This window comes from Panicum virgatum, chromosome 9K, assembly GCF_016808335.1.
Source record: "Panicum virgatum strain AP13 chromosome 9K, P.virgatum_v5, whole genome shotgun sequence".
In the NCBI taxonomy this organism is placed as follows: domain Eukaryota; kingdom Viridiplantae; phylum Streptophyta; class Magnoliopsida; order Poales; family Poaceae; genus Panicum; species Panicum virgatum.
The window spans coordinates 44,421,049-44,448,426 of NC_053144.1; the positions used below are offsets into that span (position 1 = coordinate 44,421,049).

At 43.4% G+C, this 27,378-nt stretch overlaps 4 protein-coding genes across 6 annotated transcripts; 1 reads left to right on the top strand and 3 right to left on the bottom strand.

The window, feature by feature from the left end:
* Positions 1–2,405: 2,405 nt before the first annotated feature.
* LOC120651596 (serine/threonine-protein kinase BSK2-like) lies at positions 2,406–7,647 on the bottom strand. The gene is made up of 10 exons (XM_039929145.1): positions 7,389–7,647; positions 7,016–7,272; positions 6,791–6,926; positions 6,321–6,454; positions 5,970–6,075; positions 5,567–5,652; positions 4,333–4,521; positions 4,088–4,246; positions 3,425–3,538; positions 2,406–3,156 (listed from the first exon to the last, which is right to left on the bottom strand). Exons 1-10 carry the CDS (start codon positions 7,471–7,473, stop codon positions 2,905–2,907), a joined length of 1,518 nt encoding a protein of 505 aa, XP_039785079.1. The 5' UTR covers positions 7,474–7,647; the 3' UTR covers positions 2,406–2,904.
* Positions 7,648–12,327: 4,680 nt separating this feature from the next.
* Positions 12,328–18,644, bottom strand: LOC120651597 (pyruvate kinase isozyme G, chloroplastic-like). Its single transcript, XM_039929146.1, has 12 exons — positions 18,287–18,644; positions 17,374–17,637; positions 17,132–17,297; positions 16,679–16,813; positions 16,485–16,595; positions 16,304–16,392; positions 15,828–15,890; positions 15,518–15,693; positions 15,231–15,333; positions 13,229–13,404; positions 12,953–13,061; positions 12,328–12,780 (listed from the first exon to the last, which is right to left on the bottom strand). Exons 1-12 carry the CDS (start codon positions 18,488–18,490, stop codon positions 12,667–12,669), a joined length of 1,710 nt encoding a protein of 569 aa, XP_039785080.1. The 5' UTR covers positions 18,491–18,644; the 3' UTR covers positions 12,328–12,666.
* Positions 18,645–19,757: 1,113 nt separating this feature from the next.
* On the bottom strand, positions 19,758–23,484 carry LOC120648029 (NADH dehydrogenase [ubiquinone] 1 alpha subcomplex assembly factor 3-like). The gene is made up of 7 exons (XM_039924812.1): positions 23,424–23,484; positions 23,118–23,337; positions 22,932–23,003; positions 20,918–21,034; positions 20,705–20,739; positions 20,256–20,356; positions 19,758–20,138 (listed from the first exon to the last, which is right to left on the bottom strand). Exons 1-7 carry the CDS (start codon positions 23,482–23,484, stop codon positions 20,052–20,054), a joined length of 693 nt encoding a protein of 230 aa, XP_039780746.1. The 3' UTR covers positions 19,758–20,051.
* LOC120651598 (tobamovirus multiplication protein 2B-like) lies at positions 23,403–25,523 on the top strand. 3 transcript variants are annotated; one of them, XR_005666253.1, is made up of 5 exons: positions 23,403–23,602; positions 24,320–24,385; positions 24,461–24,525; positions 24,642–24,910; positions 25,075–25,221. XR_005666253.1 is itself a non-coding variant. In XM_039929147.1 (5 exons), the coding sequence occupies exons 1-4, from the start codon at positions 23,483–23,485 to the stop codon at positions 24,793–24,795; spliced, it is 405 nt and encodes a 134-aa protein (XP_039785081.1). In that variant the 5' UTR covers positions 23,404–23,482; the 3' UTR covers positions 24,796–24,808; positions 25,075–25,523. The 3 variants fall into 3 exon arrangements, 2 of the variants coding, with proteins under 2 accessions (XP_039785081.1, XP_039785082.1); XM_039929147.1 differs by having other exon boundaries at positions 23,404–23,602; positions 24,642–24,808; positions 25,075–25,523; XM_039929148.1 differs by lacking the exon at positions 24,642–24,910 and having other exon boundaries at positions 23,407–23,602; positions 25,075–25,523.
* Positions 25,524–27,378: the final 1,855 nt, after the last annotated feature.

The window sequence follows — 27,378 nt, forward strand, 5'->3', positions numbered from 1 at the left end:
ACCTCTCGCCGCTCCTGTTTCATTTCGTTTAGCCTTTTAGCCTGCATACTCCAAGTTGTTGTTTCGGTCCCGCTAACCACAACTGAAGAGAATGGCAGAACAGAACGAGGTAGGAGAGGACGGGCAGATGTTATTTGAGAATGGAGGGCATAGGGAGGAAGTTTTAAAGCCATGTTAATGATCCAAGTAGTGCTATCCAGAAACAATGGGTCTTTCTTGAAAGAAACGTGTTGTTGGATGGCAATGGGCGTACGCGCGCGTGCCACTTCTTGTGTTACGGTCTTGGTACACCATGTCTCTCAGCAGCCAAGGGTGGGTTGCCTACTCTTTTGGAGCATACAAGCAGCAAAAAAACTGCATGCAATCAACCATCATAAATTTAGATACAAAAGCAGCATGTTTGCTATCAGAGAGTAAACGTGACATGCACGAGGACTTCTAGCTACTATATAGCAATAACGTCTGCCTCATGCATTTGTTATTGCCAGCCCACATCTAGCATGCTGTCAAATACATGATATACCTCCAACATGCCATGCCGTCTCAGTTTCATTTCATCGCCCCTGAATCCGCGTATGTGCTCCACGCTATTGGGCAATGGTTTAGTCCCAATACAAAGTTCAAAGGATGAAATAGTACAATGTCCCAAGAGAGAGAGGACCAACATTCTCTTTTGAGAATGGGAGGCATCACGAGAAAGCCTCGAAGCCTTCTCGAAGTTTTTAGCAGTCTAACATTGTTCAAGTGTCTTTTTTTAGAAAGAAACAGAATTGTAGATACGTAGTATCAATTTCGTTTAAGAAATGGCATAGTTCATCACATTCCCACGTGCATTTTTTATTTAGTTTGATGAATGAAATAAACTAGTTTAATAATGAGGAATGCTTCGTCTCACCAAAAATTATGGAATGTCCAGCCACCAACCATTCATTCCTTTTTTTTAAGGGAGAAACATTTGAAGCGATTCATCAAACCATTTAACGAGACTTAGAGGCCATTTGAAGGATATTTTCCGAATGGATTCATAGATGTCAAAATTAGTGAAGTAAAGAAAAGGTAAAAGATAACTGATTTCATCCGGATTCTAGTTCATCTTTGTCTTAGTTTGCGAATTGTGCAAAATAGGTGCAGTTTGTGCCGATATAACTCGTCCCAAAGATGCCCTTATTATTTCCTATAGGAAGTAATAAAGTACCAAGAGTTTGAGAATGGAAGGCATCATGAGAAATCCCCAAACAATTATCAAGGAGTCGCGAGCTAAATTGGAACCCTTTTCTTGGAAAAGAAACGCCTCCAGCGTGACATTAGTTGTACAGATGAACCCTGAATGCGCAGCTCGCAGGATGCTGCATCTATATCTAATCATCGTTGGTATGTTTTGCCGGGATATATTTGGTTGTATTGTAAACAAATTCCATTTTTAAGCATTTCCGATTCGAAAAATAAACTTTCTGCGCTTTTCAGCCCATCTCGTTTTCATTGATGCCTTATTAGTAACACCTTAGCAAAAATAGTAGTAAAGTAAATGCGGCAATGATTATATTTCTGCATAAACTGTACATTTTTATATGATATTCCTGTGATGAATCGTTCTGATAGGGCACAAAGTCGTCGATCAGGCAGTAATGGTCGGTGGACAAGTCTGCAAAAGTTACATATCCTGAGAATAGACCAACTGGGATGAGCAGCCAAACGGCAAGGAAAAAGGAATTTAGCGGTTTTGAAAAATAGAGTAGGTCACTTTCTGGTGCTGCGCTTTCGGCAAGCAGACCTTTCTGAAAATGTTTTATTCGTTGTTTGGATGCCAGTTAGTGCACACGAAACAAACAAAATAAGTCATGCAGGACCATTCCAGATGAATTGTGAGGGGACGGGGACCCATGCATGTCTCTCAAGTCTCAATCACTTGGCCCTTTTTTGTACTTTCCCCCGTCAAGTTACGACAAATAGTTTGTTGGGAGCTTTTTTATTACTTAGTAGTAAATTTACAGCACAGTTGGCAGGATCTCCTGTTCTTTAAGAAGAAAAGAAATAGCGCAAATTGTTGAACTGCTAATTCTCTATTGAACCGTAATTGCAAAATTGTATGTCGTACAAATGCAATTTCATAGTTATCACAGTGCCGGAATAGAACCGTATCGTTTCCTAAAAAAAAATATAACCGTATCAACACACAATTTTGGGAGGACTACTTTCAGTTTGAAATGTACTACTAGCGGTAAAAAATCTGCAGCAGGTTCCTATGGCAGCCAGCGCTGCAAATAACAACTATGGTAGAACACGTGCAGTTGTAACAGCCCAAAAAAGTCTATAGAAGGCAAATAACAACTATCCGGATTAGCACGATTGATCAAATAAGCAGCTCTTCTTTTTTTGGGGGGCAAAATGGCAGCACTTCACAACAGTTCAAGAAGAGAAAGCAGCACACAAAAATATGGTCGAAATGAATGTAATTCAGATGGCTCTAGTTTATTCTCCTTAGCTAATCACAACGTACCCGCCTTTTTGCACACCACTCATGTCGTCTGGGGCCCGAAGATTCCAATGGAAACGAAAAGGAGAAGAAATTGTTAGCAAGCATCCACCTTAATTACAACAATCTTCCATCTAGAGCACTGCAATTGCAACGATCAGCAGATCCTCTTGCCACCACTCAGTAACACAAAGCGCTAACTCAGAGAGAGAATATGCATTGCATGCTTCTGCCTTTATCTACCCTTCCAGGCCACAACATCGCCACTCGTTATCACCACTCCGGTGGAGATTGCACGAGGCACGATAAAACAGTGCATTTCAATCCCACTCCTAGCAGTTCAACAGATGTCCCAGTGAACAATTTGGAGGACACCCATTGTACCTTTTGTTTCGGAAGGCAATGGTATGGGGAAGCCGTCACTTTGATCCCTAACTGCGCCAGCTGTTTTGCTTCTTAACCTCAAATGTGGCTCCATCATTGAGCATGTCTTGCGCATCAGTTTCCATGCCGAGCTTTGACAGAGCAAGGGCTTGAAGATAGAAGGCTGTAGGCCACTCAGGCATGCAGACCTGGGCCTGCATGGCGTCCCGGAGGGCAAGTTCTGCCTGCTCATTCATCAAGTAGGAAAAACTGCGCCTAGCAAAAACTGTGGCCGAAGGTGCTGACATCATTGCAACTAGCTGCATTACAGAAAACGGGTTTGTCATAATTCAGGAGATCCAGATGCAGAAACGCCTGATAAGTTATAAATACAATGTTTCTGGGGGTATTGGGCATGAGCAAGGAAGTGAAATTATGTCGTAAGGATTGTTAAATCCTGGAGCTAACAGGCCGAGGGCCCAACCACTTAAGAATATTGACTTATGACCAGTTTACATGAGATGGTTCTTTCTGTGATATTCTCCTACCATAGTTTCAAACAAATGACGAGAACAGGAATGTTGATACCTTGGAGTAGTAATCAATTGCAGTCTTAAAATCCTTGTCTCTAAATGCAATGTCACCGAACTTCTTTGTGTTTAGCATCTCTTGAACTTGCTGGGTCCATTCTTGAAAGGATAACTTCATTATTTTTTAACATGCACCAGACAAAATAGGCATATCTTAAAAAGCAAACAGGTATGGCTTCATAATTTCAAAATACTTGTGCAAGTGTTAAAGCAAAGAAAAAGATCTGGAAGTACATCCAAAATGAAATGTGAAAAATACATCCAAAGCCTGCCAGCGGTACAATCCCCTAAATCTAACACTGATAAAAAATGCATGGTTACTCATGCAAAAATATTTGACATTTGGAATATAAAAGGATATAATGCATTTTATATAAGTCAAGTTCTCTAAATAGCAAAGAGAAAATGTCACACATACATATCTCAGACTCTGCAAGCAAATAATGGGCCACATTTTTTTCTTCTTTCTTCTAACCATGCAATGCTACAAAGCTCGGACTGGAAGGAACAGGGAGCTTTAAAACAATTTGAACAAATAAACCTTGATAAACAAGATATCCTTAAGTAAAGAGGAAACAAAAACGATGTGGTCGAGAAAATGAGGAAACTTCATCACAAATGGATAGCATAAGTCAGATTCATCATTATTTCAGTCAGTTACCTCGTTTTCTGCACCCTCATCATCTTTATAACCTGTTTTAAGCAATATATCATGCACTGCTGTAAGATCCATAACAGAGCAGGCCTTCCCAAGTGGAGAGAGAATAGCTGGCAATACCGATGTGGCTTTTGTAATACCCATCAAGACATGTGATGCTACCTAAATTTGGAATCATGTCAGCAACGAATGATATAGAAGCAATAAAGGGGAAGAATACGGGGAAATAAATTGTTCGAGCTACTCACCTCCTTTTGCTTCTGAAGAGGACCAACAGAAGACAATAGATACTTTATGTTTGGTCTATCCCTAGCTTCGAATTGCAGACACTTTGATGCAAGATCGACCAATTTCGAAGCATCTTCATTAGCATACTGCCCTTCTAAGGAGGAATCCATGAGCAACAGTATATTCTTCCCCCTTATCAAATCTAGTGCCTGGAATTCCAAAAAAACAAATGAAACGAGAAATCCTTTGCCATAAATTACAGATATATCACAATAAAACATCTAACAAAGTCTCTATAATCCCATTATGTCATAGGAGTAGCACTGTTCAATGGCACAGGAAGTCAAGTACCTAGCAATAGCTGTCAGTTCATGGTTCAAAGCTCACAGCAATGCATCAATCAAGGGCTTTGCTTCAATACTCCAATTACCTCCCAGGAGGTAAGAGCTCAAAAAGAATCACAACCGCTGATTTTTCGAATAGATGAATCATTTAAATAATCAGGAAAAGGAAAATCCCTTTCCTTATTTTCTCACCATATCTCCATGCACTCAATCAATGAAAATTTAGCCAGGCCAGAGTTAGAGAGGGAGAGGGAGAGGGAGAGGGAGAGGGGGGGAGAGAGAGGCCGGTACTCTAAGCTAGAATCAGGGAGGCAACATGAGCTGCCGCATGCAGGCGTCAGCGACTAGCAACGGTACCTGGAGCGTAGCTGGAGCTGTACACGTACGGGAAACCAACATCATTACACTTTTTTTCCTCAAACGCACAAAGAACTGTGTGTCATTTCATTAAGAGGAGACAAATTAATACACTAAACCCTGTGTTTCCCAAGTTGTCACATGTGTTTGCTATTGTTCATGTAAAAAAACGTTACACTAAAAGTCATGCATTTGCATACAAATATACATGTCACGCCCAAAAAAAAAGGATGTAAGAAAATAGTCAAATTAGGATCCTAATCATATATGCATGTTAGATACAACATACACTTCTACATATGCTTGATATTTTGCCTATTTTTCCAATTTTCAAACAAAAATTATAGAAATATATTCTTATCCTATTACCTTCTAGGAGGTAATGTGTTGTAATGACCGTTTAGATCTATCTAAATAAACGGTTCACAGTAACTTCAGAGTACCGTCGCAAAGCCCATCAATAAAACACTGTACCACAAAGCAATGGGATGCAAGGGAATTGCTAATAGATATTTCTGAAATCTATTCTTGAGAAAAAGCAAATGGAGCATACATGACTAGGAGGGATGTGCTTCCCGCTCAAAAGATCCAACAGGACAGTTCCATAGCTATATATCACACTCTCAGGAATTACTCTGCCTGTCATGCAAGATTCAAGCACAAAATATTCAGTGTAAAAATAGCTTAGTGTAAGTAGTAGGGAGAATATAGAATATAAAGCCACAAACATAAGGTATTCATTCAATGACAATCAGGAAACAAAAAAGTTCTACAGTTGTATTCTCAAGAGACATAGATCACTAGACGTCCATTATTTAATTTCATACATATCACGAATCAGCTAACATACAGCAATTCAGCTTATAATAAGTTAACAGGTTGGTCTGCAGCCATCACCATCAGTATCAGTTAACCATGACTGGGATAGCATCTATTAGAGAAAAGATATTTCTTACCTGTTCGTAGAAACTCTGGTGGAGTATAAGCCAGGTTGGTACTATAACTTTTTCCATCACGGCTGTTCTTCATCAGTCCAAAACTAGACAAGCGAGGATCACCTTCCTGATAGGAAATAGAAACTGATTACAGCAGGTGAAGAATTCATTAGGAAGCCACAGAAATAAATTACAAACAGGTGAAAAATTCAATAGGCAAGGCAGCTACAGAGGACAGTAAAATTTCCAAAGTAAACCTTTCAGATCAAACTATGATTTTTCACATAAGGAGAAAATGTAGCTATAATGCAAAAGCCAGCAAGAGAAAAAAGTTACGTTGCAAAAGTCAGCAGGAAAAGAATGTAGTTAAACCTCGTCAAAAAGTACTCTATAAGCATTCAAGTCATGATAGATCTTCCGGTTCTCTGCATTGCAATGGTCGAGTGCTTGTGCGATGAAATATGCTACCCTCAACCGCATTTCCCATGGCAATGGCTGCTTATCCCCTGCACAACAAGGTAGGGCACACCGGCACAGCACAGTCAGTCAAGGGAGAAAAAGCAGACAGGGCACAATCACCTACTCCGGGCAAACCACATTTTCGCATGATGATCTGCACAGGTCAAATGCATCAATGGTGAAGGACATAAGGTGCATTAAGTCATTGAGTTAATGCAGAGGAGATTGAGATTCACGGTTGGTGCGATCCACCCCCAATGATCATCATGAAGTACGTCACCACAGACGACACCACACCAGACCGCGAGGCCCGTGTAACAGAAAAGGCTGGAGTACCAATAGCAAGTGGATATGGATGCGGAGGGGCTGGGGAGAGAGCGTACAGTGGAAGAGATGCTTGGAGAGGGTGTCGTTTGGCATGTACTCGGCGACGAGCAGCCTCTCGTCACCCTCGGCGCAGCAGCCAATAAGGTTGACGAGGCGCTTGTGGCGCACCTTCCCCACGCCCGCCGCCTCCGCCTGCAACGGCAGCCACACTGCATCACAGTGCGAGATCCAGGCGGGGGGATCGAACCAAGCGAAAACAAGCAACCAACGCGAAATCGTACGAGGAACTGCTGCGGGTCGGGCCAGGAGAGGCGCGAGAAGCGCTTGACGGCGATGAGGCGGCCGCCGTCGAGCCGCCCGCGGTAGACGACGTTGGGCGCCTTCTCGCCGCTCTCGGAGACGATGAGGTCGGCGCTGAATCCCTTGGTGGCGGCGCGCAGCTCGGCCAGCGCGAACTCCCTGAACACGGGCACCGCGCGCTTCACCGCCTCCTTGTCGTCGCTGGCGTCGCCGCCATCCGCGCCGCCGTTCGCCGCCTCTGCCATTCGAACGGACGCAAGGCGGGGCGCCGCGGATTAAACGGATTCGAGGGGGGGGGGGGGGGTAGGGTTTAGCGGCGGGCGGCGGCGGCGGCTTGGGGGGCGTGTCGCTTACCGGGATCTGCCGGGTTGTCGGCGGGGAGCGCGGCGGCGTCGTTGGGCGGCAGGGGCCCCGCCACCTTGGACTGGAAGCACCCCATGGCGCGGAGTGGAGATCTAGGGGTTTGCTTAGCGAAGGATGTGGTCGGTGGGAATGCGAGTGCGGGGAGCGTGCGCTCAACTCGACTCCAGTGCGCGGAGTGGAGCAGAGCGGAGCAGAGCAGAGCAGAGCGAGCTCGTGAAGGTCTGGGGGGGGAGGCAGGGCTCCGAGAGAAGCGCGGCAGCACACTGGGGTGGTGGGGGATCCAGTAGGTGCGCCCGCAACCCACCGCCGGTGTTTTAAAAAACCTCCGAATCTCCTGCTACCTTTTTCTTTAAAAAAATACAATTCGTATAATTTAAGATGGTGAATTTTTCTCTTTGTTTTGATACTGCGTTTTTTAAAACTTTGTAGAGAAATCACACGGTTTCCCATGGCCAATCAGAGAGTATAGTGTTTCGATTTTTGAAAGGAAGGGGCAATGGAAAAGAGAGATCAAGGAGATGCATGCAGCTTTGGACTATTCAATGAAGATGCTTCGGTTTTTTGTATGAATTTAAGATGCTTTAATGTTGACAAACTTTACTTGTTTGGAGTAGTAGTGCATAGATTAAGCTATTTTTAACTCTTTGACTATTTTTCAGAGGGATATTTCATTTTTTTTCTATTTCCATGAATACCTAGTTGATGGATGAAATAGTTCATACAATAAATTGTTTGCTTTTGGTGTTTCATAGATAATACATATTCTCTCCTCGGGCCCTTTTCTTGGGCATATTTCCATTTTGGAAAAATTTCTAGTTTGTTGGACATGGTTCATTAGGCACCGAAGCGTGAAGAAAATTAATTCACAAGATCAATACTCTAGTAGATGCATAGCGGAACCCGCTTCGTCGACACCTCTGTTGATTTAATAGTCTGCTGCACCTTGACGATTCAACCTCCAGACTTCTCCACTCCTCTTATTCTATCCTCCAAATTCATCGGCTCCTCTTGTTTTTTTGATAGCCAGTACTCCCCGTGGAAAAACGGCGATCAACGATAATGGCTCCAATGAAATCAGCGGCGATGGTCTAGTTCAATTCGCCAATTACATTGTGGCCTCTGTAGATGGAAGCGTAGAGGACGACAGTAGCGGCCAGGTTCTGGAGCCATGTCGCTACAATGGTAATAAGGAGCTTCGAGAAAATGTATGCATGGGCATGGAGTTCAGCATGGCGCAGCCACTAGAAGAGGCTCAACACACAGCGCAAGCTGAGCTTCTAATCAATTGGATTGTTGAGATACACCTCCACATCATATAGTTTCCCGTGAGCATCACGTTCATGATGATCTTCACCTACTGGATCGTTGATATCAACTTTCAGAAAAGTGGCGCAACTTTATTCAAATTGAAGTCCCATGTGATTGGGAGCTGCCATGGCTTAAGAATATAAGGGGGACAGGAGTGGAGATGAGGTTCCACTGCTAGCAAAATAATATATAGGACCCGCATCCATCTGTTTTAGAGCTGAGTCAAAAATTCACAATAAAATTCAAATTTTCGACCATAAAATTTTGGAGTAGAAGAGATAGAATAAGAGCAGAATTTAGCATTTTAAATATGTACCGGACCTAGCTTTAAGTAACTAAACTCGAGTTCACTTTTTCACACTGCACTGCTGACTGCCACAAACGTGGAGGGACAATCCCTTTATATAGCAGATAATTTTGAGACACAAAATCCTCTTGGAGGATCAACGAGACTACGAGTGTCGATGGTCCTCCTGCAATGCGGCACCAAAATCTCGATCCCGACTCGCCTTCTTTTCACACCGGAGACGCGATGCAAACCTGCGTAACCTCAAAGTTCCGAAATAGTGCGCACAGACAGCACACGAGTCGTGCCGGCACCGGCAGGGGCGCAGCAGCCAGCAGGTCTGGGCAGCAACATGCAGCCAGATTGGTGAATCGCCTCCACGACTGCCCGCCCCCCGTGTTCGCCAGCCAGCTAGCGATGTGCCGATGGCACGGCCACGGCCTGGGGACCACGCCGTCGTCGACGACGTCGCTGTCGCAGGCTCGACACGTGGGCTTGCAGCCTCGCCGCGGTGTTCTCTAGACATGGCAACGGCTCGGGTAAGGTGCGGGTAGAATAAATACCCGCCCGTGACAATACCCGAAACTATAAGACATACTCGTACCCGTGAAGTCTAGCGGGTAAAATTTTATACCTGTACGGGTCGGGTTTCAGTACCCATCGGGTATTTTAATAATAGCATAAATAATCTATCATTTGGGCGTATTGACAAATAATTTTTAAATTTATCATCCATATAAGCGAACATAAAGCATTAATAAAAATAGAGAACTAAACGGATCATCTTGCACCATTTTTTTTCCTTATTTTGAACATCTATTTTGTAGTAGTATGTAAGTACATGCATTCAATTCTACTTATGTATTTCATCTAAAAAATATAACAATGATCATACGCTTCACTACAAATAATAAGCAAAATGTCAAAGTTATTTTCACATCTATTAGTTCACATAATCTCACTATCCGTTTATTTAGTTCATACAATCATAAAAAAATGAGATATACAATTTGTGAATGATACGAGTTCACTAGATTATTTTTTATAGTTCGGGTACCCGTTGGGTACTCGCGGGTAAAAACTTTTACCCGCGCTATACCCACGGGTGAAATTCTATATCTATATCTATACCCGCGGGTAAAATTTCGTAACCATAATCTCCCCCGTCGGGTCGGTACCCGCGGGTACCCACAACCGTGGACAAAATTGTCATCCCTTCTCTGTGTCCGCCCGGGCCCGCCGCGGTGCTCCCGCTCCTCGCCTCGTCCGGCTCCGGCCTATCCGGGCCCGCCCGTCAGGTGGCTCGACGTGACGCCACTAGCGGCGGGCCCCTCTCCGGCGCCTGCGGTGCGGCTGCCGCGCCACATTCAAGTCAACTCATGTCCACACTAGCACCACCACTGGGTCGGGCTCTGATACACTGGCTGGTCTGGTCCCCTCGGTGGCTGGCTAGCGGGAGAGCCTTTTTCACTAGGCTAATTGCCTACACCCTTTCCGTGATTCCGAGTCACACAGGGCAGCAAATACCGTTAGTATTATTACGTGGGCCTCTAATTCACCAGGCTTCACTTCGATTATCTTTGGCTAGGTACTGGGCACTAGTGCCTCACTGATTGCGTCTCCGGGTTTTAGGAGGAGGACTATCATTTGGTCAAGATTGGGCCTGCTTTGATACCCAACTTTTGGCCAAGGATCGATTTGTTTATTTGGAATCCTATGGAAATTTCTTCCTCCCTCCGTTCCAAATAGATTACTCGCGCGCACGTAATACAAGATTTAAACTTTAAAAATTTTAACCTACAATAAATTTTGTATAATAAAAACTTTGTCTTATAACAATCACATCATTGTTTTCATATTTAAAAGTAGTTTCATATAACTATAATTTTGTTGTTACAAACATTATATTATACTCCCTCTATTTTTATTTACATGTTGTATTAGATTTGTCTTAAGTCAAACTTAGCAAATTTTGACCAAATTTATAGAAACAAATAATAATATTTATAATACCAAATTTGTTTCATTGAATCCATCATGAAGTATATGTTGATAGTGCATATGTTGGATAGTATAGTTGTTGCTATATTTTTCTATAGACTTGATAAAGTTAGTCAAGTTTGCCTTGAGACAAACCTAATACGACATGTAAATAAAAATGGAGGGAGTAGGAGATTCTAAATCAAACTTAGCTAACTTTGACCAACTCTATAGAAAAATAGAGCAACAATTATACTAACCAACATATGCACTATCAACATATATTTTATGATGAAGTCAATGAAACAAATTTGGTGTTGTAAATGTTATTATGTTTTCTACAAGCTTGGTTAGAGTTGGCTAAGTTTGACTTAGGACAGACCTAATATGACATGTAAATAAAAACAATGGGAGTAAGAGTCAAATTTATTATTGAAGACCGTGCAAGCTTGACCATTCCTTATATCTTGGGACCAAGGGAGTATTTTTCTAGAAAATTTACACACACTACTAATCGTGAATGAAAACAATATTATTTATTTGATTATTTGAGTTCTTAATAAATGGATATGTATTGGAACTATAAGAATGACATGTGCTAAGCATTTGATTGGCTTCATGTGCTTCTCTATACAATTTTTTTCTCAGTATTCGACCTTGTTTTAATTCGATGAATCCCACTTAAAAAATACTTTTTGCGGGATAAAATTTGAATGCTAAACAAATATTTATTTTGGAACCAAGGAGTCTTTGCTTAACATTAGTAAAAGAAACTATATGATTACGCAAAAGTGGATGCCTAGTATCATAACATGTCTAACCAAAAGTGATCACTATAAATTTGCCAAACAGTCCGTTAACATTAGTGTGGAGTCTTTGCTTTTCCTTTGATAAGGTAGTGTGGAGTCTTAGAGACAAGTTTGGCACACGAGAAGCTGAAGGTCGTCGCTATCAACATTGCGACCACTTAAGTTGGGCTTCCATACGACAGTCGGACAGCCGTGGCTTCTTTTTTTTTTTCCTTTTTTCTTCAGAAGAACATCAAGACTCGAGTTTGCAGCCTTGCAGGGGATCCTAGGTGAGCGCGAGGCTACAGCTTGTACATCATCACGGTTCATCATGCACTTTGCGTGTAGGTCCCCTATTTGCGAGTGGCGACGGAACGAGCTACAGCAGACGGGTCCCGTGCCCAATCAGCTGGGGCACCACATCCGCTGCCGTGGTTATCACCTCGACATGATGTGCGGCAGCAAAGGCTAGCAGGCATCATGCCACAACAATGACCATGACCCCCTGTCTCGGCAGAAAAAGAGTTCAGGATTCTGGCCCATGCATGCATGGTCTTGCACGATATCATGACAACAGCACACCACTTTTAAGTTTTAACTCGACCAGTTCTTGGAGTGAAGGAGGCTCCGGTTTTACAAATTTACCAGTACCACCCCATTAGCCCCTTTTGAACAAGAAACTAAAATCAAGGTTCACAAGAAAGGAAGAACAGTAAAGGCAAAAAAGATGTGATAATCAACGAATACAGAGTTAAAAGATCCAGAGTCTACATGTGACTTCTGAATACAAAATGTAACTCGACGTAGCAGTCTCCTCGTAAAACATTAAAAATTACTTGTAGTAAGATGATAACACTTCTGGGCAGCGCTATCCAAAATTCTCCGAGTATCAATCCCGACCGGCACTTCAGCCCTGAACTTTCCTCACTTGCATGTGGTGAGTGGATTCATCTCTCCAGATGGAAGTCACTCCGCTCTGGACAAGGGTGACATAGTCCCCCTTCTTCACATGTTGCGCTTTCTGTTCAACATTCAGACCATGAAACAGCAAAATTAAAATAACGGAGATAAAATTCAAGTAAAACGAGATAAAATTCAATTACAACAGATATGTGTAGCATTAACGCCAAAATTGCCTGATGAATTATAACTACAAAAGCTCAGCAGTGGAGCTTCCTAGCACATGGCCTTACCAGCAAGCTGCTAATTGCTCTGGTGAAAGTTTCTTCTGCATCGTCAGAGAACTGCATGTGAATAGGGATGACCCCCTGATAGAGTGCCAGCCGTTGCATCACTCTTTCCCTGCAACAGCGGTTTCCTCCAAATGTCAGTGTACTCCAGAGCATCGCCTCTTTCAATAATTTGATTCGAGAAGGCTACGGATTGGATTCGATACACAGCACGCTCCAAAGGTCTCATTAAATGAAAGATTATGGTATTGAGTGAAGGCGAATCACAAAACAACTTACTCATTCGTAAATGCAAATATCGTAGATGAGGGCCGATAGTGGCTCAGAAGGACAGCCATGGAGCCTGTCTGTGTAAATACAATGAGCGGTGTACGAAGGGTGTTCGCCATCATGGTTGAATGAGATCCAAACATTTTACTAAGCTGGCTTGGGGAAAACTCCTCACTGTATAGAGCCTGCCAATGGAATAATAACAAATAAGGAAACAACAACAACAACAACAACAACAACAACATAGCTTTTTTTCCCAAGCAAGTTGGGGTAGGCTAGAGATGAAACCCGAAAGAAATAAGTTCAAGGTTCAGGCACATTGATAGCTAGTCTCCAAGCGCTCCTATCCAAAGCTATTTCTTTAGAGATATTCCAATCCTTAAGGTCTCTCTTAACCAACCCATCCCACATCAGTTTAGGTCTACCCCTACCCCTCTTTACATTATCGACCCGCTCAAGAACTCCATTACGCACCGGTGCCTCAGGAGGTTTTCGTTGGACATGTCCAAACTATCTCAGCCGATGCTGAGTAAGTTTCTCCTCAATTGGTGCCACCCCGACCCTATCCCGAATAACTTCGTTCCGGACTCTATCCCTCCTTGTGTGCCCGCAAAACCACCGCAACATCCGCATCTCTGCTACACTCAGTTGCTGCACATGTCGCCTTTTTGTAGGCCAACATTCAGCACCATATAACATCGCCAGACGAATTGCTGTCCTATAGAATTTTCCTTTTAGCTTTTGTGGCACCCTCTTGTCACAAAGGATGCCAGAAGTTTGCCGCCATTTCAACCAGCCAGCTGAAATTCTATGCCTAACATCTTCATCAATGTCGCCATCCTTTTGTAGCACCGATCCTAAATACCGAAAAGTATCCTTCTGGACCACCACTTGGCCATCTAGATTAACGTCTCCCCCCTCATGCCTAGTCGCGCTGAAATCGCACATCATGTACTCGGTCTTGGTCATACTAAGTCTGAACCCTTTCGACTCTAACGTGCGTCTCCACAGCTCTAACTTCCTATTAACCCCTGCCCTATTCTCGTCAACTAGCACCACATCATCAGCAAAGAGCATACACCAAGGGATCTCACCTTGTATATCCCTTGTGACCTCATCCATCACTAAAGCAAATAAATAAAGGCTCAATGCTGACCCCTGGTGTAGGCCTATGTTAATAGGAAAGTCAGTGGTGTTGCCATCACATGTCCGGACAAACGTCGTCGCATCCTTGTACATATCCTTAATGAGGGTAATGTACTTAGTTGGGACTTTGTGCTTCTCCAAAGCCCACCACATGACATTTCTCGGTACTTTGTCATATGCCTTCTCAAGGTCAATGAAGACCATGTGCAAGTCCTTCTTCTGCTCCCTATATCTCTCCATCAATTGTCATATTAAGAAAATCGCCTCCATAGTTGACCTTCTAGGCATGAACCCAAATTGATTTTGGGTCACACTTGTCACTCTTCTTAGGCGATGCTCGATAACCCTTTCCCAAAGCTTTATCGTATGGCTCATCAGCTTAATCCCACGATAGTTAGTACAACTTTGAACATCGCCCTTGTTTTTGAAAATAGGTACTAATATACTTCTCCTCCATTCTTCTGGCATCTTGTTTGACCGAAAAATGAGATTAAAAAACTTAGTTAACCATACTATTGCTCTATCTCCTAGGCATCTCCACACCTCAATGGGAATACCATCAGGGCCCATCGCTTTACCTCTCTTCATTCTCTTCAAAGCCTCCCCGATCTCTACCTCCTGAATTCTCCTCACAAAACGTCTGTTGGTATCGTCAAAAGAGTCATCTAACTCAAAGGTAGGGCTCTCAAATAAAAGGACCTATTCATAAATTTTGAAACCAAAATACTAACAAAAGCAAATGGTATCTTAGCATTAAAAAATCTAGCTAGCCATGACTGGGCAGTGAACATTGAACAATGCTAAGGTCATGTGCTAAATTTGAAGGAGTGAAAAGGACGGGGAATCAAAAAGGACCTATTCATACCTGTGCAGGTGCAACAAGACCAGGGGAGGTAGTTGAGTTATAAAGGCTGGATTCTGTTCTAAGTGCCACAGTGTGCATCACCTTGACTGCCTTTAGTGGGTACCTAAACACAGAAATATGCACAAAACAATTGAGTTAACATGAACAAGCTATTGGATGCTCAAGCTACCACATAACAGAAAAGTTCCGGGTCCGCTAAAAGGGTTTAAAGAAATGAATTGCCAGCATGGCACTATGAATATACAACTAGAAGGGCATTTAAACTGCAACACATGGTGAAACCTTACTTTCCATGAGCAGTTTCGCCAGATAACATGATGGCATCAGCTCCTTCCCGGACTGCGATAGCTATGTCAGAAACTTCTGCCCTAGTTGGAGTAGGATGGTTGATCATGCTTTCCAACATATTTGTAGCAACAATGACTGGTTTCTCCATGCTTCGACATGTCTGGACAATCTCTGCCTGAAAGAAGGAAAACAGTCAAAATGTATATCATGCTGCTGCTTTGTTGAATTTTTAAACGGGATTCTTTCCTAGATACAGGAATAATTGACTGATTTGGTCCTCCGAGAACTGTATGTTCAATATAATCTCACCTGCAGCAAAGGAACATCCTCAATTGGAAGTTCAGCACCAAGGTCTCCACGAGCCACCATTGCCTGAAAAGATTTCAAGAAGTTCAGTGTCTAGCAGACTAGCACTATAATTAAGTTAGTACATGACAGCAGATTTTGCCCCTTTTTGGTTATCAGACCTAAACCCAACATGCATTACATACAGTGTACATGCAGCCAGAGTAGTGCTTTTATGCTACATAGAAGCAACTCAAGGGAGAGAGAAAAAAAAGGGCAAGAATAATGTAGATCGAACAAGTTTCTCAACACAGATTGCTTCAAGTGCTTATATGAGTTCATGAAAACTATCCAAATTCCAAAGTATATTTACATTTTGCCAATCTACAAGTCCTTTCTCTTTCTATTTACATTTTGCCCATTTACAAGTCCTTTCTCTTTCTGTCAATTTACTTCTTTTTTGGTATAAAATGACTACACAGCCGATTCAATGGTCTTACCCCATCTGAAGCAGCAATAATGGACTGCAGATTTGGTATTGAATCTGCACTTTCAATTTTTGGAATGACATGTATATCCGCATTAGCACCTGGATACGAAAGAAGCACAAAAACATCAATCAGGTTCCTTTTTCCCAGCATAGATAACCACAACTAGCATAGATGACAGAAAGCACATTACCTTTAAGGTAGTCCTTCAATTCATGAATAACTTTGGCATCCTTCACAAAGGAAACTGCATAGAAATCAACACCGTTTTCGACGCCAAATTTTATGTCTTCCCAATCCTTTTCTGTTGGAACAGAAGCACATTAGGATTTTGGATGTAACTATTGAACTATGTGACAGCTAGACCAGTCAAGAGGATAAACTAACCTGTGATAGATGGCAAAGTGGCACTCTTTCCACGGACATTTAGGTGGCGCCTTGATTTCAATTCTCCACCATCAACTACTTCACACTTGACTGTATCAGCTGATTTAGCCTTCACTGCAAGCGACATCATTCCTCCTGTAGCGCACAAACAGTAGATGAATGATCAGATAATGAAACATAATATTGTATATAGTGTTTTAATGGCAAACAAACACATCAACTTATGGAACAAGAGAACCAAAGAATCTGACAATATCAATATAGGATTTTAGTAATACAAAATCAACACAATCAAATTACTAAAAATATGAAATAAGGTAGATTGCACAAGAAACATGATTGTAAGGATAACTTGAATATCACCAGGTTAGCATGAACAAGATTTTGCTTCAACAAGGAACTCATCATTCAGGCGCATTCAAAGTAGAATATGACAATGAGAGTTTAGCTCACCATCCACCAACAGTATGTCGCCAACTTCAACATCACTTATGAAGTCATCATAATTCACGCTCACGGTGTCTTCGGTGCTCACCCCTCTTTTAATCGTGAAGTTGAACTCTTGACCTTCCTTGAGCATGATTGGCTCTGGAACATCCCCACTTCTAACTTCAGGACCCTGCACTCCTCAAATTCTGCCATAAGAACTTATGTTTCTGAAGCATTTGAATTTAACGTGTTGAGCCAAGATATACCTTGGTGTCCAGCATGATGGCGATAACATTTCCATCAGTATTCTGTGCATTGTACTCCTTGACCAAATCAATAACCGTCTGGTGTGACTGATGGTCACCATGGGACATATTAAGGCGTGCAACATTCATTCCAGTCTCTGCAAGCTTCCAGATCATCTCACGAGTGTTGGTTGAGGGGCCTATAGTGCAGACTATCTTTGTCTTCCTCCTAGAAATCGCAGTAACTGCCTGTGAAGTGATTTCAGTAGTAGCCTCGCTATTCATCTGCATTCAGGCATGACAAATTTGTCACCACATGCAGCAACCACTTTAAGGCCATTAGCTATCCTATCGTTTATAGTTCATACCAAAAGAAATTTTTGACTAGAAAGTCTAAAATAAGCTAAACATTGGTTACAAACTTCAGATAGAGGTAGATATAGTATCGAAATCTGAAAACCATCTTCTGGAGTCAGCTAGTCAACATAGGAAGCCAGCATGGTCACCAAATCAGATCAAATAAAATAAAGTTACGTGCTCGTAGTTAAAATGTCCTGGAAATGAACAAACAGTTATACATCTAATGCACTATGCTGCAGCTTTTTTTCAGTATCGAAATGACAATCATCAAATCTCTGAGCCTGGCGCTCGGGATCAGAGTATCAGACGATCAACGGTTATTCCCTAAGCAGCTTCAGGCAACGACTAGATTACCATCACCAACGGCAGCTCAGCGTTCGGGATCCAAATCGCCAAACATGCGCGCAGGGGCTAATCCGACTCATGCAAGGCCGAAGTGGCCGAAGCAAAAACGTGTGACCAATCTCATCTGAACCCAATCACCAAGCACAAACGCACTCAGAGACAGGAAGTAGCAGTACACTAGTAGTGCCAAGCGCTGTGCAAGGAGGAGGGCAAAAAGGACGCCACCCACCTGAGCATGCAGCGCGCCGTTGGTCCCGCCGGCGAGATCCGCCGTCAGCGTCTCGGCGGCGACCGTCCGGAGCGACCGCGCCGCCACAGCCCTCCTGGGCTGCGGTGGCGCCGCCGCCGCCGCCGGGGCGGGGGGCGCAGCCGGCCTGAGCGCCGGCGCCGCCATTCTCGCCGCCGCGAAACCCCCGATCTCCGCCGCCGCCATTTTGGTGCCCCCCTTGCTCCGCGCCGCGCTCGAGGGGAGTGGTGCACGAGCACGAGGAGTCGTGGAGGCGGCTGCGGGGTCGGGGACCTGCGGCGCGCGTGTGTGGGAGGGAGAGGCGCTCTCCGCCGCGAGGGTTTTCGTATGATATTCCGGCGAGGGCGAGGCGGTGTCCGTGGGCCGCGTCTTTATACGCCGCAGAGGGAGAGGAGAGCCGGGGGGTTGGGAGGGAGGCGGGCCCGCGCGCCAGGTGTGTACGGGGGGCGCGGTCCACGCGACGGCTCCAACTCCAATCCTCGGTTCCACCGCCCGAGAGAACCGGAGGAGCTTGAAGGCGCTGCTGGCCTGGCAGCCTGGCAGCCTGGCGGGCAAGTTTATACTTACTGGTGGGCCGCTGCCCCGCCCGGGCCCAAACGTCAGTGGCTGTGCGTGCTCACGGGCCCGCACGTCAGGACCCGGACACGTCAATGACTGTGCATAGTCTCTGGCTCTCTGCCTCTCTGGGTTTCCATGAGACCACGAGGGGAAAAAAAAATCTTGAATCTCTGGGTCCGAGAGAGAGAGAGGAATATGCCACGAGGAGGAAAGAGACTGATGGCTGGCTGGCTGATGGCTGGGCTGATTTGGCGTGAGAGAAAAATACTGCTGGTTGGCTGATTGGTTTGTGGCTGAACTGATTTCGCGTGAGAGGAAAACACTGTTGCTGCTGGCTGAATCAGCCAGCCGAACAAGGCATAGAGCTGGCGATGCCAAATGGAGATCGGAGACCGGGGCGCCGACTGACATGTGGGGTCGGGATAACAGGGGCGGAGATGGCGAGGCGGGCCGTAGCGGTTAAGACGTCTGCGTCGAGGCGAGTCAGGCGACAAGGCGAAAGCGATGCCCTCGAGCTCTTATTCTCCAGCGTCGTAGGAAAAAAAAAGAATCATGTGACTCGTGTTTTGCCGTTACGATCGCGTCACGTCACGCGCGAATTTATTTTGTTTGGGAGAGGTTACGGGTCACACGTGCCACACAACAGATACTGCTCCAAGCTGCGGAACGAATCTTCATCGCTTGGTCCTCTCTTTTGGTGTCTGGTTCTAATCAGGACGACCAACGCAGCGGCAGTTAGGCGAACACAACCGGCCAACCGGGTCCGGGGTCCTGGCAAGGCGGCTGCATATATGGCTGTCACCATCCAAGCAGCTGAGAAACAAGTACAGGTACTTGTATGATTGTATCCTCAGCCACCAAAGCAGAGTCTGTGCTTTTGTAGGAACTTGTAAAGTAGCAGGAGAAACAAACTTTTTTTTAGTTTGGGCATGAAACATGATTTCCAAGAACGGCACGAGTAAAACAAGGCGCCGTGACAGGAACCACCACCCTTATTTTGGTGTACACTGCGTGAACGTTCTGTTAGTCCAAGATTACGAACAGAACAATATGCTACAAAACCAAAGGTGGTCTTTCCCAGGCAACAAAACAGCATTGTCGATGGTACAGACACATACACGACATTTCGGCTCATTCGGTCATCGATCAGAAAGAGGGGACGCCTGCACAACTGGTACAAGGTAAAACATTAACAAGTGACTCTGTATGGAAGAACTGCAGCTGCCACCGGTCTGCCCTCCTCGTTCAGGATATTATATGTCGAAGCCGCATTCCTCTGCAAACAATGGAAGCATTGGATTCTCTATAAGCAGAGGAACAACACAAGTTTCCTTCCTTTGTTTTTTTGGAGAACTAGAAAATTACACAGTGCAAGCCATTAAATAATGCATACCGAATCGACGGCTTCCAGTTTCATTCCAGTCGATCGAATGAATTTCCGCAGATCAGGACTGACCGGCTGGATGTGTCTTCCACAACCAAGAATCAAGATCTCTGGAGAAGAATGACATATCAAATGGTGTCAACAACACTAATTTTCTACCAAGAAAATGCACAAAAAAAGAGTTTAAAACAGGATTTGAAGTACTATCTTGAGCCTCATCATGAGAAAATGTTTGCACATCAGCAACGTGCAATACTAAGGACTGCCTATTGACTAAACAAACATAAACATGAAATCTCTGACCATGCAAAATCATGAAATTTCGTTTTTTTAGCTTTTCTGATGGGGGCAGCACCAACACCATTGGTAAAATCCAATGATAAGGCCCGTGCAAAACATCGGATGATGCCATTAGGACAAAGACTGAAGGTTAGCTGAGTATCCACAAGACAGTTTACCTGGGATAGGGTGCACAACTTTGAAGATTGATAAACTGCATTATTGAAGCAAGGAAAAAGTGTCACTACATAACACATAGTAGGAATATTATCAGCGTCACAAATGCAAACAAAAAGTAACAGACGCAGAAGTTCTAAAGTATAGAAGTATTCATATATACAACGGAGTATACAACACTTGCACCAAACTCTAACTTCAAGTGTGAGTCCTACCTTTCAGCAGTTATCTCTGCAAACGTTTTGGGTGCCCATGTCATTATCTTGTTCTCTACAATCAATAAGCTGCCTTCGTATTTTACATTGTTAATCTTGAATCCAGTGTCGTCATACCTGCAAACAGCAAAAGACACATGATTCAATGTTCCGGTCCAAACTGAAGCACAGAACAAAGTTGTACAGCTTATGGGCTTTTCTTTGATAAAAGAAAAGAAATCAAAAACACAACACCAAAAACATAACATGAGAACTCCAGGCCTCCAAGATATGGAGGAATTCAAGCACATCCTAGTCACTAAGTTTTCATATTTGTGTGTTACTCTTACGAATGGCATATCAGTGAGGCTGACAAGTTGATCAAGGAAAGATCACAAAAATTTGCAAATCAAATGTAGGAAATATGAGAAATTCAGAACATTTTGTCCTACACAACACTCATGCCTGCAGTAGCAAATGGATTTTCTTTTAGAGGAACAGAGAATATGAGAAATTCAGAATACTTTGTCCTACCAACCACTCATACCTGTCGTGCTGAATGGATTTGTTACAAGAACAGCCAGAAATCTTCGAATTCCTTACTGACACTAAGTACAATTCGAAATACAATAATTATCTCAATGTCCCTCTTATGTCTTAAGAAAAAAATTACTTCAGTTTATAATGGAGGCTTTCTTGGCCGCAAGTTGGTGCATTCGGAAGCAAACAGTTTTTTTTCTTGGTCATAGACTGCACTCCCAAGCAATGTGGAAAAGACAATTGAAGGAGAAGATTATTGTACATTCGCAAAGGATTAGAAACAGGTTTTAGAATGATTTAGAATGGATTGACACCATTTTGTAAAATCTGGTATCTATCATTTCTTCCTCTTAGGGATGTTTTATTGTTATAGCATCCACTCAGGGATTTTTTTCTCCACTTGTACATATTTTGCGCATTCATTTAGTAGAAACCCACTGAATTGAAACACAAAAAACATAACAGTACAACTCTAAAACTCCATGATGCATGTATGTTCAGTAGATCGTTTGTGCATTTGTGCTGCTCCTGCAAATTGCATATCAGTGAGGCTGACAAGTTGATACCATGTAAAAAGCAGAAAAATTAGTGAAGCAATTTAGTACAAGGATTATCTCAAGCCAGCAGCTTAACAGGGAAAATGGATGCAATATTTAACATACTATGCCAACCTTCACTCACCAGTACGTTACAATAAGGTTGCTCAGAGTCAATTGAAAGCTCTGAGGCATGCAGTACCAGACGGCCAAACCCAATAAAAGTAAGAGAAGCGTCACTCCTTGTTTTCAAGGAAGCAATAACTAGGGCCAACCGGCCATTTAACTTCCAACTTGCTGGATGGTCGCACTCTTTTTCTTATCATTCCAGAACAACAGAATCCTAGATTTATCTAGTTTTCCCAAAACCAATTGAATCAAGGCAACTAACCAATTGAATCAAGGCAACAGAATCCTAGATTTATCTATGTTCAACCAGAAAGGGATTGGTTCACTTTTGTCATTATCAGATATGTACAACTGCTCATAGCTATTGAGGTCCAATTCATGTCTCCAGAAGCTGAACGATCATGACATTGCCTTGGCAATAAAAATGAACAGCGATAGATGATCTTCATGTTTCAATCCTCTACCAGTTCTAAAAATGCTGCAAGACAGCCTCCGCATTTTATATCCGAGCAATATGATCAATTTCTGAACTTCTGGCTTACATTGAGATGACTACTTCCCACCAAAGCACATGTCTGGGATGCAAATAATCTGCCAGAGAAATAAAACCCTGTTTCTACATTTATTTATGTACCATGCATAATGGTTCTTCCAAAATCCTTCAATCTCACGCCTTTACTAGAAAAGCAGATTATACGCCTAGCATGTACATAGACAATCATATCTCAAAATTAGGAAACAGGGAGTACACCTAGTCCTTAAAAATTATTGCGGTTCAACAACAAAAACGAAAATAATGAGGCGAAAGGATGCTAGGAGAGATTGCTTACGACTGGAATCGGAGCTGGTCTTCGGGGACGCTGTCGATGAGGTTGATCTGGTCGTACAGGGAGAAGGTCCTCCTGCTCGCACCCGCATCCAAGTCAAATCAGATCCAATCAAACACCAACAAGCACACGGGAAGAACACCAGCAGCAACTTGCATTTCCTCGGCCTTGTAGGAAGCCGCTGTGTACCTGAGAGAAGGGAGGCGCCTGAGCCGTGCGCCGCCAGAGACGGGCTCGCTTCGCAGAGATTTCACCAGCTGCGGCAGCGCTCCCAGCGCCTTCTGCCCCCGCGCCGCCCCTGCCATCGCCTCCCTCGGCTTCGCCGCCGGGCGGTGGGCGCTCGTTCTAGAGGAGTCGGGGGATTTTGCATCTAAGACCTTGTAAAATTGTTTCAAAATTCGAACGAGTCCTCATTTGACGCTAAACGGTTTGTTTTTTTTTTTGAGTGGGGCTAAACGGTTTGGTGTGGGGACGGGGACATTTGGCCCATGTTGCTATGAGTTGGGCTGGGCAATTGCACATTCACACAGCCGTCGCGCGACTGCGAGCTGCCCATGGCTGCGGCGGCCGGCGGCGGCGGCGGAGCTAAAGCGGCGGTGGCAGAGCAGATAGCGCAGGCGGTGCGGTCCACCTCCAACCTCCTCCAGCTCATGGAGCAGTCCTCCCCCGCGCAGGTCTCTGGCCCCCTGTTTGTCCCTATCTCCTCCCTTTAACCTTGTTGTATGTTCCAATTTGGCGGTTTTGTATGATTTTATACCGGTTTGGTGATTAGAAGAAATAATTTGCAAATTAATCATGGTTTGATGGAAATAATTTGTCTGAATTCTGTCTTCAGAACTAATGAGGTTAGAAATATGGGCCAATTTGTTCATTATTGAACTTGCGCTTAGGGCTTGGATCTGAACTGATTGTCCCAATTCTTATGATGAATGGCTGAATGTTACCATTCCGCGGCTTACTACGTTCTAACCTTTAACTGGCATCAAATGAGTAGCGTGTGTGCTTTGATTGGCATTGAGAAACTTCGAGAACTCTGCTCTGGACTGTGAACTGTCCATTCAGATGAAGCGTTCTTATTCTTAAGTATAGTGATGGATCGTTCGATTGCTTTCCTTTGTGGTCCATCCATCATGAAGTAGAACCGCTAGTCCACTTAACCTAGAGTTGTTTCAGAGTTCTTCAACATCTTGGTCCTCTTGTGTACAAACATATCAATTATAAGAAAAAAAAACTCTGTTGTTTCATTCATGCTGAATTCAAGAGCATCAGTAAATTTAAGACACTTCTTCCAGTATGAATTTATTGTAGTGTACCCACTGATACCAAGGCACAAGCAACGAGTTTCTCAAGCGGGATGGTTATCACTAACAGAGGTGTAATTATGGTCTCAGGTTCACTTGGCCAAACTTCCCAAGAATCTCTTGGCAAAAGCATCATTTGCAAAGAACACAGAGCAGGTAAGAAATAATTGTGGCACTGGATGCCAAACTACTTGTCGAAAATTAGCCAATAACATTTTTGTTCTGTTCTAGGTGCTACACCAACTGCCTCAAGTAATTTCTTCCTTGGATGCTTATATGGACAGGAGTTTGCAAAGGTGAGCTTCCCCACTTTATGGCGTATGCATATTATTCATTCTCTGCTCATTATAAATTTCACAATTTTATCTAAATTAGTCATGGAGCTTTTTGTGCTGTATTTTGTCATGTACAGATTGCAACCAATTAAGTTGAAGTTTTTCTTCCTCTTTGTTGGGTCCCACTGCCCATTGCCCAAGAAAGTGGTCACTTCACTTTTGCTCACAGCAATACAAGTTCCAAAAATCATTCCCCTACAAGCTCAAGGATCTTGCTGCAAGACAGGATGATGCAAATTTATTTGTGAGCAAGAATATTGATTTCCATCCTTCCAGCTTGCATCAAAATGACCGCACCAAAACACATTGGTCTAGGACACATCCCTCAGAAAACTTAAACAAGTTTGTACGTTTCTGTAACACACATAATGGTTCTTCTAACATCCATCAATCTAAGCCTGAACTACAAAGAAGAGTTACACAGATTGTTCAGATTCCAGGCAACTAGGTTGAAGTTAACTTTGTTCAATATCGCCTCTGATAAACTCTTTTTTTTCTCAAAAAATGCAGTGCATCTCAAATTAAGACTGTCACCCAGCTCTTGTCAAACATGGAGAACACTCAGCTGAGATCCATCGTGCCTTCCTCTCAGATGAAGAAAGATATCAAGAATACCGAACCTGAAGAACTCAGGGTTGAATGACATGTCTGCGGAGACATAACCGGAGGCTTTGGTTTCTCAGTCATTCTGATGAAGTTTGGGTGCCTTGGTTTTGGAGGTGACTTTAGAAGTAACTGGCAAAAGGATACATTGCTGCTTAGTGTTTGTTCATTTGCTCAATTCGATTCAGCAATGGTGTAACTACTCTTCAGGTGCCATGTGTTTGCTGCGCTTTCTTAGTCTGTAGCAATCATGTTTTCATGCAATTGTATTGATTGCTTTTAGCAGAAAATTAAGTTGTATATTGAGCTCCCCTTTCAGGATTAAGAAAATAAGCGATGAAATGTTTACTGTGGCACTGCTCTCTGAAGCATTAATGGATTTATGTCACGCGATGTAGCTGCCTACCTACCCTGCGTAAGATATTTTAACGATTCGTCCCTTCTCAAGGGGAGGGCAGGTCCCAATGACCCAACACGGCTTCAGTAAGCTTCAGTAAGCTGAAGCAGGGATGTAGACTTTGGAACGAGCTTCAGTAAGCTGCAGCAGGTAGACTTAGGAACGAGAGGCAACTGGAAAGAAGCGATGAGAGGAATCTGTACCTCTGGCCACGGGAGCAGCTTGGTGTGATTGGTTTTAGGATCACGGCAGCTTGGGTCGCACCACGCATGCAGGCCCACTCTAGCCAAGCCTGCTAGTTGCATCAGGCTCTTTGTTTGGTTGACGTTTGCTTCCAGCTAGGCCAGCGGGTGAACTTGTTTAGTTGCCCGTTTGACCAGCCTTTCCTCGTTGCGCGCTCGACCACGCGTGCTCATCTGTGCACCGCGCGAGCCGGGGGCTGCTGGGGTCACCGTGTGACTCCATCAGATTTATTTGTCACACCGAGTCTCTCCACTCCAAATTTTATGTTTTGAACCTAAACTAGCTCATAGTTAAATTTATTCCAGAATAATTTTTTTATTTCTAAATAAATTTTTAATTATTCCGAAATAAAAAATGTTTATTAGGTCTTGTGTGATATTTTTGACTGCTAATAGCTAGGGATGAAAGCTAGACGGGAAATTCCCGTACCAACCGACACCATATACCGTATTGTGATACCGTTCCCGTTTTTTGAAAAAACATAAAAGTTATCATTTACAATTAATTTTATAGACGTATTTTACCGTATTTGATTTTATTAGTTTCATAAATACGAAAAAATTCCGACCCGACCGTTTTCGTTTTTCGTATTGTAATACTGCTACCGACCGTTCCCGATGGTTTTCATCCCTACTAATAGCCCGAGCGGCTCCTAACATTTGTTACCCAGCCTGGTCACATGGAAACCTTGAATTTTTCTGCTTCGGGTGAGCTAGGCCAGAGGACAGCTTTTACATCGAGCAGGGCATGCTGCGTAGCCTGCATGACTAATATGCTGGCAATCAATCACTCCCTATAGCTAACGAAAGGTCACGCTCCTACGTAATCCTAGTGCTACAGGAAGAAAGACTCCTGCATGAAACATTCTTCATAATTGTCTGTTTTGTTCCGTTCTATGTAGGCCGTGTTTAGTTCGTCGGCCTGTAAAGGCAAAAAAAATTGTAACGGAATCTTTCCAATTTGAAGTACTAAATGAAGTCTATTTACAAAACTTTTTATACAGATGGGTTGTAAATCGCGAGACGAATCTAATGATGCTAATTAATTCATGATTAATCAATAATTAGCGGATGATTACTGTAGTATCACTGTTGCAAAACATGGATTAAATAGGCTCATTAGATTCGTCTCGTGATTTACAGCCCAACCATGTAAAAAGTTTTATAAATAGACTTTATTTAGTACTTCAAATTAGTAAGATTCCTTTGCACTTTTTTGCGTTTACGGCTTTTTTGTGTTTACGGGGTGGGAACCAAACAGGGCCGTAGTAGCTCAAGTCAAAAGCATCTAGTAGTGCTGTCTCAGCTCTGCGAATAGTCGCGAATAGTTGACAAGATATACGGATTCATCATCATGTGATGTTTGTTCAAACGCCACAGTGCTTAACTTCTAAACTTGTTCACGTGGTGCAGTTGAATGTTCCCCAATTTGGAGAATCTGTACCAGTACTTAATGTGAATCTCACCTACGTGCCTCTGATTGAAATTCATTGCGGAGCATGGAAGCTGATGCTTTCAAGCATACCACACAAAATTGATGAAGCTTGGAGTGATAGATTAAGGAGGAATAGG

Coding starts and splice junctions, on each gene's coding strand:
- LOC120651596 (XM_039929145.1), bottom strand. CDS start 7,473: ATGGGGTGCTTCCAGTCCAAGGTGGCGGGGCCCCTGCCGCCCAACGAC. Junction 7,273..7,388: donor CGACAACCCGGCAGATCCCG/GTAAGCGACACG, acceptor TTCGAATGGCAG/AGGCGGCGAACGGCGGCGCG. Junction 3,157..3,424: donor CAATTGATTACTACTCCAAG/GTATCAACATTC, acceptor TCTGTAATGCAG/CTAGTTGCAATGATGTCAGC.
- LOC120651597 (XM_039929146.1), bottom strand. CDS start 18,490: ATGGCGGCGGCGGAGATCGGGGGTTTCGCGGCGGCGAGAATGGCGGCG. Junction 17,298..17,373: donor CCATCATGCTGGACACCAAG/GTATATCTTGGC, acceptor TGAGGAGTGCAG/GGTCCTGAAGTTAGAAGTGG. Junction 16,814..17,131: donor CGACATACTGTTGGTGGATG/GTGAGCTAAACT, acceptor TGTGCGCTACAG/GAGGAATGATGTCGCTTGCA.
- LOC120651598 (XM_039929147.1), top strand. CDS start 23,483: ATGGCTGCGGCGGCCGGCGGCGGCGGCGGAGCTAAAGCGGCGGTGGCA. Junction 24,386..24,460: donor TTGCAAAGAACACAGAGCAG/GTAAGAAATAAT, acceptor GTTCTGTTCTAG/GTGCTACACCAACTGCCTCA. Junction 24,526..24,641: donor ATGGACAGGAGTTTGCAAAG/GTGAGCTTCCCC, acceptor TGTCATGTACAG/ATTGCAACCAATTAAGTTGA.
- LOC120648029 (XM_039924812.1), bottom strand. CDS start 23,484: ATGGGCAGCTCGCAGTCGCGCGACGGCTGTGTGAATGTGCAATTGCCC. Junction 23,004..23,117: donor AGGCGCCTCCCTTCTCTCAG/GTACACAGCGGC, acceptor GGGTGCGAGCAG/GAGGACCTTCTCCCTGTACG. Junction 20,357..20,704: donor AGTTGTGCACCCTATCCCAG/GTAAACTGTCTT, acceptor ATTCTTCTCCAG/AGATCTTGATTCTTGGTTGT.